This window comes from Chaetura pelagica, unplaced genomic scaffold, assembly GCF_000747805.2.
Source record: "Chaetura pelagica isolate M959 unplaced genomic scaffold, ChaPel_1.0 scaffold185, whole genome shotgun sequence".
NCBI lineage: Eukaryota > Metazoa > Chordata > Aves > Apodiformes > Apodidae > Chaetura > Chaetura pelagica.
Window position 1 is genome coordinate 530677 of NW_009953207.1, and position 16081 is coordinate 546757.

Here is a 16081-nt window from a genome sequence, read left to right on the forward strand (position 1 = left end):
CGGGCGCGGGGCAGCAGCGCCAGCGGCAAACCCCTCATTAGCTCACACCCATCAGCAAATTAAAACCAGGCAGGCTCATTACAGGCTTCTGCAGACGACGACGTTGAGCAAAATGACGGGGTGGAGGAAAGTCACCGCCGGAATCAAAGCAGAACGGGTCCCCACCCCGGCAGCGAGACGCAAAAGGCCAAATTTCAGTCTGGGAGTAAAAAACACCAGCTCTTCCCATGGGCTGCAGGGCTGGGACTTCACCACCCCTGGACCCCCCAGGACTGGGACCCCACCGTCCCCTGCCCCCCAGGGCTGGTGTCCCCCCGCCTGACCCTCTGCTCTCCTCCCTACCAGCCCCTGAACTTCCCCACAGGCACCAGAACCCCCTTCCCCAGCATCCCCCTTCCCCAGCACCAGAACCTCCTCCCGCTGAATGGGTGGCAGGAGCATGTGGGAAAGATGCTGCATTCCAGGGAATTTGGCCCCAAATTGTTTCCCCGTGCCAGGCTGGGTGGTGGGAAAGCTGCAGCCTGGCACGGGGGGATTGGCAACGAAGGGCCAAGCCCCCAACTGCAGCCCCAGCACCGCCACCACAGAGGGTTTTCTACAAAGAAAACCAGGCCCCCCTTCCCCCAGCCCCTTGGTGGGGTTTGCTCTGTATCCAGTTCAGCTGCGCTCAACATTCCCTGGTTCAACTATATTCTGTTTCAGGCCATGTCAGGCTTTGGTTATTAAAGCCAAATGCTTCAGGTTCTGGTGTCTAATGAAAAACAGCTTACAAGTGATGTGTTTTTCCTGAGAAATCAGTTCTAAAAAGAACTTGCCTGGTTTTGTGCTTTATAATATGGACTTAAAAAAAAAAGAGTTGAGGGGAAAGGGAATATTTTCTGTCCATGAGACACGTTTGATGGGGTTAGAGCAAACCTCCCTCTGAGCGAGGCTGCGGGGAGCCCCAGGGGACCCCAGGTCCCACCCACCCACTGACACTGGGGGTCCCTGCCTGGTCTCACAGCAGAGCCATGAATCCCTAGGCACAGGAAAAAAACCACATGAAGGCTGCTTAGAAGTCCTCTGCTAGGAGCAGCGACAGAAAATGGGTAGTGGTTCTAAAACATGGTTAGCACTTATAATCACAAGATCTGGCAAAGTAAGAAAATTGCTTCATTCCAGAACAGCTGAGATTTCTTTTGCCAGCATGAAGTTACTTTCATCTCTAGAAGTACCTGTTCAGCTTCCTGTTTTCTCCTGCCTGGTAGGGGGGACATGGTAGCCCCAGGAAGGATTCCTGCAGATTGGCTGCAGCCACACCAGGACAGATCAACAGAAACCAAAACTATTGCTAAAATCCAGCATGTGCAGCTGGAAAGACAGTTTTTCCCAGAGGGAGTGATGGCAAACCCCATGCAAACCAGAGCAGTGCCAACAGTGACTCAAACACATGCAGAGTGACAAAGGGTGAGGCTGCCAACGGGGCTCCGAGGGGACTCCTGCTGCTCTGCAGGGACCTGCCCACCGCAGGGCTCCCTGCCTGGCAGCTCCCTGCTCACCCTCTCCAGCTGCCACCCAGCCCCCAGGGAATTCCCCCCCTGAACCACGTCCCCAGAGGGGCTCTGCAGAGCTGCCACCAGCCCTCACCCACGGCTCTTCTGAGGCAGCTCACCAAGCAACAGAGACTACTGAGTGAGGCCACCCACACAGCTCATTCCTCTCAATAAATTTAGTAAGTCAGAAAAGATAGGACAGAAAAATTAGGTAAGAAATCATGTTTGTGAACAGAAATAACCAGAGTTGCTCGTTGCAGAAAGTGCTGTTTCCCAGTGGGAAGATGGGAGGGCTGCTGGCAGCTCCTGCCCGGGGCAGGGGTGCAGCAGGGGCTGAAAACACGCTCAAGGAACAGCAGGCATGAGGCCAGGGAAAAGCAAAGCAGATGATGCACACAAAATCTCATCTATAGATTCAGAATATTAGCAAAATATCCTGCTGCAAGTCAGAATAAAACACTGACCCCCCCCACGAAAAACACCATACTCGGGTTCTGCAGGGAATGCTTAGGGAATCAGCTGTGTGAGCTGCAGCACAGCTGTGGAGTTCAGGAAACCTCCAAAGCCACAGGCAGAGCAGCCCAGGCTGTAATGAGCCTTTAGTGGAACAGGATTTGAAAGGGACTGAGGAGGGCCCACCATCTCCTGAAGCCATGCACGAGGTTTAAAAGGAAAGAAACCTTAAACACTGCACAAAAAGTGGAACTTCACAGCACACAGGAACCTGCTAACCATGTTCAGTAGGCAACACAGAACCTACCAGAGAGAATACTGAAGACCACTCACTATAGCTGAACCGTTTTATGTTCTAACCCAATAGAGCTCTTCCTCTGGTAGAATAAAAGGCTGAAGTGAGCCATTCAAACTTCCCATTATAAAAAATGACACTTAAGAAACTTCTACACTAGCTTTTTCAAATCAGTTGGAGAAATATCAGTGTCCTCCTGGTTAATGCTTTTGCATTTGATGAGAAAACATTTTCATTTTTCTGCATAATGGCTGAGACAAAAAAAAAAGCAATTTGCTGCAAGATTTTTGCTTTCAGCCACGCCAAAACCAAATGAAAACCTTCCACTGAGGTGAAGCAAGCCAGCTTCTGTGGCTCCCACACAGATCCAGGATTGTGCTTTTTCTTTGGTAGAAACCCACCTCAGGCACTGAGCCACCAATTCACAGACCCTGGCCCACTCCCACCTGCCAAGCACCACCTTCTGTCCCCATGTTCTCTCTGAAACTCTGTAGTGGTTCAGTGAAGTGGCACAAATCGGGTGACTCACCTGCAGTGCTTCAGTCTCACTCGACCACTTCATCCTCCCAGCTGGTGCTCACACAGAGGTGGGTCAGCCCACCTGGCATCTCAGGGATAAGGGACAACACCACTGCAACCTTCCCATCCTCCCTGGAAGAGGGTCCCTCTCCAGCCCTCCTGGCAGAAAATGGCAGCAAACCTGTTCTTCCAACCTTGGCCCTGCTGACACGGCCTGGCAAGGGCACAGCACCAACACTTTCCCTGCACCTCTGCACTGCCAAGGGCTCCCAGGCAGCAGAAGCCCATTGTTTGCTTTCTGCAGGGCCCAGCGACAGCAGGAATGTCACATACCCTGGTGCAGGGACAGCAGCAGCTCTGCCCTGGGTGGCAGCAGGACACAGCAACCTGCAAGGGAAGGCTGGGAAGGTCTCGCAGGTGATACCAGGTGACAGTGGCTGTCAAGGCAGAAGCAGAAGGCAGGCAGATTTCCATGGTATGGTCAAACATCTGGCACAGCACATTAACATGCACCAGGGGTCTTACTGCAGAGCCCATTTATCAGGGGAAAAAGCTCCTAGACGTTCCCTCCTGAACAACTCCTTCCTGGGGACCACATCCAGCCTCAGGACAGGTGCTGAGCTTGAGCTTACCTTCCCAGTCCATTTCACAGCCCAAGCCTAGGGAAAATCAGTGGCCCCAAGTGTGAGGTGGTGTGATTGTCTCTCCTCCTGGCCTTCAAGATGTGTCTGCCTACTCAAGGGACCTTCATGAGCCTTCTCAGGAGAGTAGCCAGGACTCACCTGCTGCTCTTGGCGTCTCCTCCAGCCCCAGAGCAGCCCTTTGTTAGAGATGGGTGCAGAGAAGCCCTTTTCCTGAGTGGGCTTTGGTTATTTTTGTTTTGCCTCTTTTTTCATTACATTTTGTAAATGAACAGAAGGCTGCCTGTAAGTCCCTGCAGCTTACTGCTGTAACGCTGCGGCCAAAAAGCTCTGCACACCACTTTTTGGCAGAGATTCTGTACAATAAAGAACTGTGTGAGCAAAAAACACAGAAACCACCTCACAGAGCCATCAGCTAACCTAGCCTGGCTCCAGAAGATACTAGAAAAAACCCACAAAGAAGCTCCTGAAGACAGGCAGACAGGCTGAGAAAGGCAGACCTGTTCTCTGTGTGAGTGGGAGCCCTGGCAGCAGCAGAGCATCTCTGCCAGCCTGCCCTGGGGATGGGCAAGGCGGGTGCCCAGGTAAACAACCCCTCCATAAAGGCCTCACACAAGGTGCAGGGCACGTCCCTCTGCTATATACTGCTGTCCTTTCTATGCTTATTTTTGGAAAACAGGAAGCTTATTGATCCGTTTGCAGAGGTGGCCAAAAAGGGTCTTAGGAGACAGATGTCCTATTTCAGCACTGCATTTTAGTCTGCATGTTTTATACCACAGTCTTCCAGCTGTTTCAAGGGGAACATATTTGCCTTGGGAAACACTGTATGCTCTTATTGAGACTAAGCAGAACGTTTTTTTCAGTGTTGAACTCTTCTTGTTAAAACTTTGTTGTCATTGAACAGAAAAGGGAAGCTCTGACCTCTGTTGCTGACAGTCAAAAGACCACAATATGAACCAGCACGAACCAGGAAAACATGAGATTCTGTTTTCTGAAGCGCTTGTGCATTAATTCAACAACAGTTCACCCCAGTGTTTCCTGCAACAGATTAAGAACAAACAGGAAGCAGAATCTGTGCAACAATCCTGTGGCTTGAAGGTCCTCTTCTTCTACATGCAGACATTTTACCTGGCAGGGCTAACTCTGAACTGTTTTCTCCAGCATCAGGAGCAACAGATTGCCACAAATTAATGTTGCTAGACTGAAGGAATCCAACAGGAAGTTAGACTAATGCAAGACCAAAAAAATTAATCAATCAATACAGTTTCAAAAGTTCATCCATAGGTCACTGGTAAACCATTTGTTGTTGAAATTTGGTACAAAAGCTGCGGGCTGTGTGTTTTCTGACTGCTCATCACTTCTGGTCATGTGTCAGGATGGAGATCCTTTCTATCCAACATGTGTTCAAGGGGTCTTAACTGACACTCATCAACTAGGTGTGAACACAAAAGTTAGTTCAAAATACTAGTTCACGCTCCATTTGGAGCCAACCCCCACCTCTACCCAGGCAGCAGGAGCAGGCCCAGGCTGAGCTGCCTGCTCTTTCACGTGGCTTAAGAAAGGCAATGTTTAGGACACAAACCCATCCAAGGTACCAGGTGACTGCTTGTTCACATACCTGAAGACTTTGCTTCTCTCAGCTCTGCAGCAAACATGAAAAAGCTGTAACACATGCAATGGTAGCCACATAGTTACGTGTTGCACATTTTCCAAGTTTTAATAGACACAGAAGTGAGTCCATTGTACTTAAGACACTACAATTATTTCATTCTATTGCATGTCCTGCTCCAATTACATTTCTCAGAGTACAGTATTGAGTAAAAGTTTGGTAGCTTTAAAATTAATAAGTGTGTGAAATCTGTAAGTAAAATAAGCAGCAGCAATAATTTTTGGGATTTTATCAAGAATAGCTAACTTTTAAGTAATAAATACATTCCAAGTTGTGGTTTTTGCTGTTCTCCTAGTTCATTGCCATATGAGTTGTCAGATTCTCATTCTAGGGTAAAATATCCTTAAGACTTTCCTGGCAGCCTCACACCAGAAGAGCTTCCTAACTCCACGTCCCGGTGCCTGTCACCTGTCCCAGATGAAAAGCAGTGCAATCTGACGAGGAGACTCGTCCTCCTGCCATGCGTGGCAGCCTCCAGATTCTCCTGGGGAGCGTGTCAGGATGGTGACAGACTTGGTGACCCTCGGGGAGAACAGCTGTGCTCTTATCTTCTGTTACCTTGAAGAAAGTGAAAGAGGGAGAGGTTACGCAGGCGGCAGGGCCGGGCAGCAGCAGCGAGGCACACGCTCTGGCTTCCCTCTAAATATAGCCAGGAATTCCTCTGCTCCCAGCTGGCCCGGCAGGAAAAGCCAGCAGCAGCTACAGCTTGGGATGAAACTCGTCAACTTAAGGGACCCAAAGTAAGCAGGAATTTTCTCCAGACAGCCATGACAGGAATTTCAGTGATGGTAATAAATCTTCAGTCTCTGGCTTAAAGACATTTAAATCCCCACTCGGGGTGGGTCACTGTAGGTTAATCTGCCATGAGTCTCTACAGGGAGCACCGCAGGAAGAACATCTGCCTCCACTTCTCAAACACCATCTAGAAACCAGGATTATTTTCCCCTCGAGACCAAGCCGTGCAGAAGCTTTTCTAAGTACCTGCAACTGCTCGAGACCCCAACAGCTGCTGCAGTGCCCAGTGGTGCATCAAGGAAGAGGCAGAAGTCACAGCTCACCTTGTCCCCCGGGAAGGGGCACCCTGCTTCCCCTCAGGTCCCACCTGGAGGGTGCAGCAGCAGGTCCTGTGGGTGCCCTGCCGAGCCCCTGGGATGGCCAGCGGCTCTGGGAGAACACACTGCTGCTCCCTGCACCCAAGAATGGCTGTGTCTGAGCACACCAGAGCACCACTGACCAGCCTTGAGCAACCAGGGCATGAGAGAGGCTCGTTCTGAACTCAGACGTGCAGAACCATGCACTCCAAATCACAGCTACCAAAAGGTAGTGAAGCTGCCCACACGTGACGTGTTATCTGCTGTCATCTGGCCTCCTTGTCAGCCACCAGCCACAGGTGACAGGCTTGAAAAGACACATCTGCTGGAGAGGGAGGTGCCATCAAAACAAAAAACACCCAAGAGAGAGCCCCCATCTGCACTCTTGCATGCAGGAGGTGCTTGCACTGGTCCTCTAAGTCCAGTTACACAGTGGAAGCCTTGGAAGAGCTCAAAGGGAGTGTCCATTTGTCTTCAAGATCAACTGAAGAAACCAGAAGATACGTGAAACAACTGAGTGAAACAGAAATGAATGGCATGGAGATCTACCCTTACACTTTTCAACTGCAAAAGCATTGCTGCACCACACTTGAAATGCAATTCAGTCTGAGCCAGTTCAAAAGCCTGACCAGCCCCAACACACGTCCGTGCCAAATCAACTAATGTGGCCAAATCAGGACACACAGGCTCAAATGCCTATTCCTGACAAACAGGACTAATGCTACAAAGCAAAAGATCAAAGGGCTCTAAAAACCCCTCGCAGCTGAGGTTTGTGACAAGTACAGAGGACAATAAATCAAGGATGCCAACACCAAACACAGGAAGATGATCACATTTCCAATGTGGCTGACAATGCAGCAGCATCTCTGCTGTGGTCATGGAACTAAAACTGCACCCATTTGCCCAGACTCATCATCCAGAATGATCTGCAGCATTGTCCCTTCATTTCAGACTTCAAAGAGCTGATTTAATACACCATGAGCATTTGCCCCAACACCTGTATTCCTGAGGACTGCAATCAGGTTTCATTCACTTCTTCAGATTTTGCACATGTATCCTGCTCTTTAAAAAAACTGGGATGCCTCATGACAAGGCACTATTGCCTATAGTCATCAGAGTATAAGTTTATACTTAATCTTGCAGGATAATCTATTAATCTTCTGACAAATGGTGAGATTTTCCAGAGCATGCAAAAACTCCCTTGCAGGCTTATGATCTTACACCTACCAAAGACTTTGTGAGGTCCATAGCAGAATCTCTCTCACATGGTTTTTGCAAAAAGGTGACCCTTCAAAGACAGATTCCAGGCTGAGAATATTTGGTCTAAATAGGAAAAAATACATTTCCTTGTTGAGGATGTAACAAGCCCTCAAGCCAGTTTTATTCTTTGTGATTTTCATGCTTGGAGGAAGGGAGCATCCATCCCAACAGAAGCATGATGACAAATCACCTCCTGGGGAAGGCTTCTGCCAGTGCAGGGGCAGGTGCTGCCCCTTCTCAGCGACAGGGATGAGGCCCAACTGCAGCTGCTCGCTGAGATTAACTGGGGACAAAGATCAGGGACTCTCTCCTCTGAGAGCAGGAAGTTGGTGCTACTGACAACCAGCAAACTGCTTGGAAACAGCTGATGCTCCATGTGCAGAATGTGGGAACGTCACCGCACTGCTCAGCCCTGCATCCCTCCTCCCTGGGGAGGGACACTTGTCCCCAGCCTGGAAACACAGAGCTCTGCAGGCCAGCCTTGGCCAGGGACACAGACCACACCAACAAGAGCTCTGGAGTCTGTTTTCACCTCCTGAGCAGACCCAGGAGTTTTCAACACATGTTCAAGAGGAGCAACACAGCGACAGTCACTCCTACATTCTCACTCTGTCGCTAGGAAACTTCAGAGGTTTCAGTTAAATGAAGTATCTCCAAGTCAGAGCAGCAGCTTCAACACCACACGCTGGGCACGACTGCAGCCTTGACACACATGTTAGGAATGAACACGGAGCAGTCCAACTGACTCAGGACAATAACATGATCCAGCAGCCTGTGTGCTAAGCTGGGTGTCAAAAGGAAGGCCAAGAAAGCTCACCTGAAGCCAAGTGCTCATTCATAAGCAGGGCTTTGTTTCTGAAGACAGTACCTGCTGCACAGCCCGAGTTGCCAGCGGAAGAGTAGAGAGGCCACTGCTGGCAGTGGTCCAGAAAAGTCCTTCCTTCCCATGCTTTCCTCCTGCAGGAAGAGGCCTGGGTGGGTGTGCGTTACTGGGTGAGAGCCAGGACTCCCATCCCTGGCCCATCAGGTGGGGATTTGGAACCACCTCCAGCCCCCAAAGCATCAGGATCCAACAGACTTGAACAGGTTGGCAGCCACGTTCTCCAACATTAAGCTCTACCATCCGAGCACCTCTATGAAAAATCCTGTCTCGGGTTTGGGGGCTTTCTGCTTTTACAAAGGGTTACTTTCTGCATGGAGGCTCAACTTACTGGCTTGAATCAAAACAGAGCAAGTCATCATTCATAAGGGAAGTTAAACCAGTAACTTTGCTACTATTCATTTCTTCAGCTGCAGAGAGCACACAGGAAATATGCTTTGTAAAGAAAACAACTCTGTCTGATCCTACAACAGGATCAAGGATCTAATGCAGATTCAACAGGAACTGGTACATCAGCATTCACTCCTTTAGAAATTAATCAACTTACAATGCAGATTCAACAGGAACTGGTACATCAGTTAAAAGCATTCACTCCTTTAGAAATTAATCAACTTAATGAAAAAACCTTCATTAAGAGAATGCCCAGCTCCTCCCTTCCAGAGAGGCACACATACCCAGTGACCAAGAGATGATCACATTGCTCAGACAGGGCAGCACATGGGAAAGGCTGGGCACACGATGACAGAGCATCTGTGACTCTCCTGCTGAGGAGAGATGAGTCACCTTCCCTTGCACAGGCTGAGGAGACACACATGGACCTTTGCTCCATGCTGCATCCATAGGGACTGGAGCACAGAGAGCCTTCTGGTACCCATGGCTGTCAGTGTGGGAAACAAAGCCCTTGCTCACACGCACCAGACAGACATCCCCACTGGTGCACGTGGCAGGAGCCCACACCACACCAGGGCAGAGTAGGCACCAGGAGAAGTGAGAGGGCACTTTTCAATGGATTAAAGAGCTGGAGGTGTGGAACTGTAGGTATGAAGAGCACAAGCACTCCAGGAGTTGGCTATTAAGCCCATCTCTGTCATCACTGCCAGAGACGAGAAGCCTATTTCAGATGCACAGACCTCGGCAGTGCGACAGTTCACAAACCAGCTCACGCGAAGCCCACGTGTTCTGTGCGGTACTTGGGGACTGCAAAACAGAGTATCAAGCAAATTAAAAAAACAAACAAACAGGCACCAGCTCATCCTCATCTAGTGTGCAGGACACAGGCAAGCAGCTTCCTCAAGTCTGTGATTGGGCAGAAGTCAGGGTTTGTCTCTTGGCCCACACACTCCATTCACCTTGATCCCGGTGTCAGCGATGGGTACGTACAGAGAACACAAAACATGGATCAAGGCTGCAAAGCAACAGTTTGCAAGTTTTTCTACATTTAAGTGTCTTCACATCGATTTAGTTTTAGTTCAAAGTCCTACCTTTTCATACCTGAGCATTAAAATGTGTGAAATACCTGTGTCACCCTGTTGTGTCACCAGGCCTCACGAGCCAAGTGGCCACGTGTGTCATTACCAATGCACGGTTGCTACACAAAGATCTTCTTCACCCCACTGACAGGCACCCTTCTCTACACACAGCTATCCCCAAGCTTCCAAAAATGCCTTGTTCCCTCTTGGCCCAAAGCAGCTGTTCTGTATGTGCACCTCAGGGTGGCTCAATGTTTTGCAAGTATCTGCTTAATGGCAACAGAAGGATGAACTGAGCCTCACCTAGAGGCAAGAGGACTCTCTCCACAAGGGCTTCACCCCTTGGGCTGCCCAGGGCTGCCCACCAGCCAGCACCCTGCCCAAGGGCCCACCCTGCTGCACCAGCTCCCTGCAAAAAGGGCAACCATAGCTGTGGTTTTAGACACCTCCATTTGAGTCTCCAAATGAAACAAGTACATAAAAGCCATTCAGAAAAAGCTACAGACATCTCACTTTTACATAATTTGTCAAAGTTTTCAAAGCAACAAATTTCCACTCTCCTTGTCCAGACACCTCTCATGACCATGCAGACGTGGCCTGTCCCTCCCACCCTGGGAAGCAGGGCTGTGATGGGGCCTGGCCCTCACACTGCCCCAGACCTGCTCCTGCCAGGTCTGACCCAAGCACACACCAGGCTAGTGACACCACAGTGGGACACCAGCAGGTGCCCAAAGCTTCAGAGGGGGCTTGGGGACCCTCAGCCCAGGCAGCAGCCTGCTGTACTGCCAAGGGAGTTGTTAAGCCCTTGGGTTGATACAAATCTCCTTCGGCAGCTGAAGTTACAGCTCACGTAAGCAGATGACATTCCTGGGCATCTGCGCAGCCCGCCTGCAGTTAGAAATAGCACAATGTATGGCCCGTGGCACCTCCAAAAAACACCAGGGAGCAGAGGGTGGAGGGACAGGGGGGCAAGGTGGCACTAACAGGGAGAAGCTGCAAGGATCTGGATGTCTCCAAATGCAGTTGCTGTGGCCACAAGTCAAATGTACAAGTGCTTTCAGGAACAGGAAAATCAGCAGGATGCCACCAGACGTGCAGCCCCAGCCAGCGCTGGGCACACAAGCAGGCCATGCAGTCTATTTTAGACTTGTTCTCCCACTCTGTATTAGCATGCAGAGACACTGACTCCAAGCTGTTTGGAGGAAGGCTGAGAAACAGTAATTAAGTTGGATACTTGGTTTTAAGCTGACTGAACCATCCAGAAACCAGGCCAAGAAGAATCTCAAGCATTCATCTTCCAGGCTGAAATATTTTATGTGACTAGGCAGGTGTTTTTTAAAAATTTAGCCATCACAGCAAACACCACCACAACTTTATGTGAAGTTACGGAACCTTTCTGTGCCACTGGCAGAGCCAAAGAGAAGAAGCAAAAGGAAAAAGAAGAATGATTTATGTTGCTTCATAAACCGCTGGCAAGCAGTGCTGGCTACATGCACATACAAAGCCCTGAACATCTTTGAAGGTGAAGTCATAACCCAGCGTTCCAAATGTTACATTAGCACTTACTCTACCCAGCAAGCATGCAGCAAGCTTTGATTTTGCTGTGCACAGTAACCGGGTGCTTGGTGACAAACAGCTAAATGAACTGATACTGTGGGTCTGTTACGCTAATAGCAATCAAATTAAAACCTTCAAAGGGCAGTATTTTTAAGTTTAATGGTTCCACAGCCACAGCTTAGGGGCATAGGGGATAAAGGGAGGGAGGAAGAATAAAGGATTTTCCAGACTGAAAAAGCAAATGACTATACATACTGTAAACTTGTAAACTGGGAGGGGCTCCAAGGCATCCATGCCTGTGACACTATCATGACTTCCCAAACATCAGGCTAAGCTTCTTCTGGCCTGTGTCTCCTGCCCCTCTGGCCACATCTCAGTAGCACCAGGCCCCCCTGTTGGGACAGGGAGAGCCAGGAGCAGCAGTGGCCATGCCATGGAGCAGCAGACATGGAGCAGGGTGTCCCTCACCAGAGGAAGAAGCAGGGCTGTGAAAGGCAGGGCTTGCCATGAGCAGCCAGGCCATGGCCTCACCCCAGCCTCCCAGCCCATCCCAGGCTTTCCTGAAGGGAAAGGCAAACATCCTTCACTGCGAGCCAGGGCAGCCAGCCTGCCTCTCAGGGCAGCCAGCCTGCCTCTCAGGGCAGCCATGCAGGGGGCTTGGGCTGCCAACACGGCACAGGGCCACACAGCAGGTCAGGGACAGTGCCTGCTGCCTCAGCACTGCCAGAGCTGGGGGTCTGGCCACAGCCACCTCCAGCTGACAGCAGAGACCTGCAGCCATGAAGGCATCACAAGCTGGTATCTGCTGCCTTAAAACTAGACGACACCTCTGCAGCACTGGCAGCCTGCACAGCAGCTCTGTTCCCAGCACGCAAAGAGGAGCTACGAGGCAGCACAAGATGCTGCTAAGGGGGCAGATTCTCCTGGCACTACTCTAAATCAAGGGTCTTGCAAATGTGACTTCTACAGATAGACAGTCTGCCTGTTTTTCCAGAAAGCTTGTTTTACTAGTCAGTTAATGACAGGGTTTTAATAAACTGTTTTCTTTGCAAAAAACGTATGACCAGAATAATATAAACATAAAATGCTCACAGCAGCTTTTCCAACCCAAATAAAGATTTTTAAAACCTGCAGTTTCTTCCAGTTTTATATGCATTCATAGATTTCCTGATTTGTTTCTACATTTTTTTCCCAGTAACTACCCTCCACGCTTCAGACAGCACCACAAGCCAGAAGAGCAAGTGTCAGAACAGAAAATGTCAAACAGTGACAAAGTTCTGCCGTGCCCAGGATGAGCCCAGGCAGAGCGAGCAAAGTGCTGCGGCTGAAGGCCCCTCCTGCCCTCCTGGACGCTTTGTGCTAACCATAACAAGCCCTTGATGGGTTTCACAGGGGCCATGTGCAATATCACCAGCCCGATGCCTGCTCTTAGAAACTACTTTATCAGATATAAGGCTGTGCTGCCTTGAAAAGGTCTCAAAGCTTTCAGAGATGTAACTGCAGCTCAAGTACCACTGTGGTCCGAGGACTCAGGAACTGCAAACATCAGTGAAAACTTCAGCTACACACTTCAGGAAAGAACAGCTGACAAACAACTGAGGGAAATAGTTCAGCTTCATCTCACAAAAATTCAAGGAAATCTAAGTGACACATGGAACATGGAAATTTCATTCTGCTTTTCTAGTTTTAAACAACTGCAGTTTTCCAGCTATTGTATCTATCTCCAGACAGGCAGACTGGGTTGGCAGTTCACCTTAGACACACCTAAGGCAGAAAATTCTCCTCTGAAAGGCAGCTGAAAGAGCCCAATGAAATGGAGGAACACCTTAAATGTATTGATATACCCATATATACATGGAGACGTTTGGCTGAAGTGCAGAGGGAATTAAGGGTCTGGCCTAATACAAGCAGTTCCTTTATTCCTATTATTCTTCACATTTTCTTTGTTCCCCCAGTTACAGACCTGCTCCAGCCCTTCTGCTCTGTACCTACAGCTCAGATATTCACCACATCTGCAATAACCCAGGTCTCCTGTTCATTCTGGAGACATGGATTCTGACCACCATCCCTTCACTGGTGAGGAGAGCCTATTCTGGGCACCAGGTTTATTTATACTCCACATCTATCCAAACACTCTTGATATAACAGTCTTCAGCTAGTTAAGCAGTATTTGAAGGGGCAAGATCAAGGATGAAGCTCAAATATACATTTTTCACTTGCTCACGTGCCCAGTTGTCTGGACACCTTAAGCAGTGCAGTAGGCACCACCAACTGAAATCACAGATGGTATTTCCTTTCCCAATCACAATACATCCTGTATTTTTTTGGTACAAAATTTCATCCTGGGCATAGCTTTGACTGTTTGATGGGAAAGTGGGTCCCATCTCCCTCCATCCTTGCAACCAGTAAAAGCCAAAGGTGGAGGCATTACAAAGAATCAGCTCCCACCTTTCTGTTCCCACCTTATGTCCTCAGACGTTGCAGATGAAGCCCAAAAGAATTACATTAAATGGTCCAGACCATTCCCCAGCAACGTGCTGACATTTCTGATGCAAGCCAAACCCCAAGTGCTGTGAGAAATAGTGAAATACCTAGTTAAAGACAGCTTTTTGGTACAATCATTTTGAAGAGCCATAAAGAAAGTATCTTCATAAGAAATCCATACCAGAGGAGCTAGAGAAACTGCAGGGGAGCAAAAGGCCTCCAAGAGCCCTTAACACTTACAGGTAACTGCTGGGCATCAGCATCCAGGTATGATAAACAGAATCTCAATTCCAAGAGGACTCGTAGCTCTCCAAGTCAAGAGATATTTCAGAGAAATGTAAAGGTCTAGAAGCTGTTAGCCCTCCAGCGCCCCAGGACTAGTTTTGATGCACACGAAGTATCCCCCGTACTTGCCACATCCTAGCTGAGAACAGTGCTAATGCATGACTACAATCCCACCAGCTCTGAGCAAGCGATGCTCCCTCATCATGTCAACTGCTTTCTACTCCACTCTGGGAGCAGAGGCTTCAATTCCCATGGTCCTCCCCTGAAGCTTGGAACTAACGGTTCTTACCACCTGTGAAATTACCAGCACCAACCAACAGCCAGACATTTAACAGTTACCCACGTCAGTTTTAAAGGAAAAACAAATGCAAACCAACATTTTTTTCATGGGAAGCATTAGTCCATCAGCACTCACCTGATGCTGGAGGCAAAGTTATGTCTCAAACTGCGTTAAGAGGTCTCTTATTTCTGGAGTCAGGTGCTCTACCGCCTTTGCAGCTTCTGTGATAGCTTTCCGGTACATCCCTTTCTTCTTGCGATTAAATCTCAGTTTGAAAAACTCAGAGAAAGGAGAGAGTTTTGAAACAGATAAGAAGGAAGTCGTTGGAGAACCAAACCATGATACTTTAGCTTCTCGCCACGAAGGCTCCCCGTTTTCCTTCTGGCTAAGGTTTATGTCAAGAACACGTGCTGGCCACCATGGAAAACCATGAATTTTACCCCAAACAATATCCCCCACCGCAACAGTCCTTCCGTCTTCCGTGACGCATTTGGACACGCTCTGGGTGTGCAGTCTGACTGTCAGGGGCGGCACCATTTTACGCTCATCTTTTGAAGATGAAGAGACGGACGCATCATCACCAGGCAAAAAGTCACACATTTCTGGTGATGTTACTTCTGAACTAGAAGACTTGGATTCGTCTAGACTGTCATTGCTACACACTGATAAACTAGAAGAATCTGCTTTTCTTTTCCGATAGTTCATAAGGAAAGCCAAGTTATCGTGTCCCTCTTTACCCTGGGGAAACCTTTTAAAGTCATCATCTTCACCTGAGCTCCCTGAAGATACCTCGGCTAAACTTCTGTCTGCGGATTCATCGTTGTAGAACGCGCCAGGGTTGGATTCCCTGCTGTTCTGCAGGACGTTGATTTCATCGATCAGTTCTGCCTTATAAATTGAGACACTCTGACCATCGTTGATGCGATGGGGCTTCAGCCGGATCTTTGGGGGCGGGACGTCGGCGCTGGGGTGCACCGGCCGCGTCAGCTTCAGCTTTGGAATGGAAGCAAGCTGGCTGCCTGCTGACTTGTCCATTAAACATTTGGTTTCTCGACACCGTTCAGAGTCTCTGGTCTCCTCTTGGTCCTCCCCTCCGTTCTGCAACGTTCGCTCTGGACAAAACGGTTTGACTGAGCCGTGCACCCGGGAAGGGATTTTCACAACCTCGCCTTTCCCCTGCGGGGTGCTGTAGGATATCTTTATAACCGGCGTTCGATGCACCAGCTCCCCTGAGAATTTGTCCTCTTCCCTCTTTTCCCTTTTGTTCCTTTTCTCCGCGTAGTCGGAGTCACTGTGCTTTTTCTGCTCCTTGTCCTGGACGCTCAGCTTCCTCCTGGTCTTCGCGTTCTGCCTCGCCGCGTTCTCATCCTCGGGGTTCAGGGTGTTCTTGCACTTCTCACAGAGCACCTGCCTGGGGCGCAGCCGGATGGTGCTCATGATCAGCCTGCCCGGGTCTCTGTTCCGCGACAGACGCCTCCTCGTCCTCTTGATAGTCCGTGGGGGCGGCTGAGGGACCCACTGGTTGTAGCTGTGCCGCAGCCACAGCGGGTGAGGGAAGGGGGCTCCCTCGAAGTAGGGGGGGTAGGGGGGCAGGCTGCCGGGCGGCGGGGCGGGCAGGAGCGGGGGCAGCTGCTCCTCACCCCTGCCCTTGGGAGGCTTTTCCCCG

The 16081-nt window shown here is 49.6% G+C and overlaps 1 protein-coding gene across 1 annotated transcript in view; it reads right to left on the minus strand.

Annotated features, from left to right (window-relative positions):
• Nucleotides 1–5135: 5135 nt before the first annotated feature.
• PWWP2B (PWWP domain containing 2B) overlaps nt 5136–16081 on the minus strand; it is a 13133-nt gene continuing 2187 nt past the window's right edge. Inside the window, exons 2-3 of the mRNA XM_009997547.1 lie at nt 14551–16057; nt 5136–5667 (exon numbers count right to left, since the gene is read on the minus strand). Of these exons, the coding sequence (XP_009995849.1) occupies nt 14569–16057 (1489 nt within the window). The 3' untranslated portion in view covers nt 5136–5667; nt 14551–14568. The remainder of the gene's footprint in view (nt 5668–14550; nt 16058–16081) is intronic.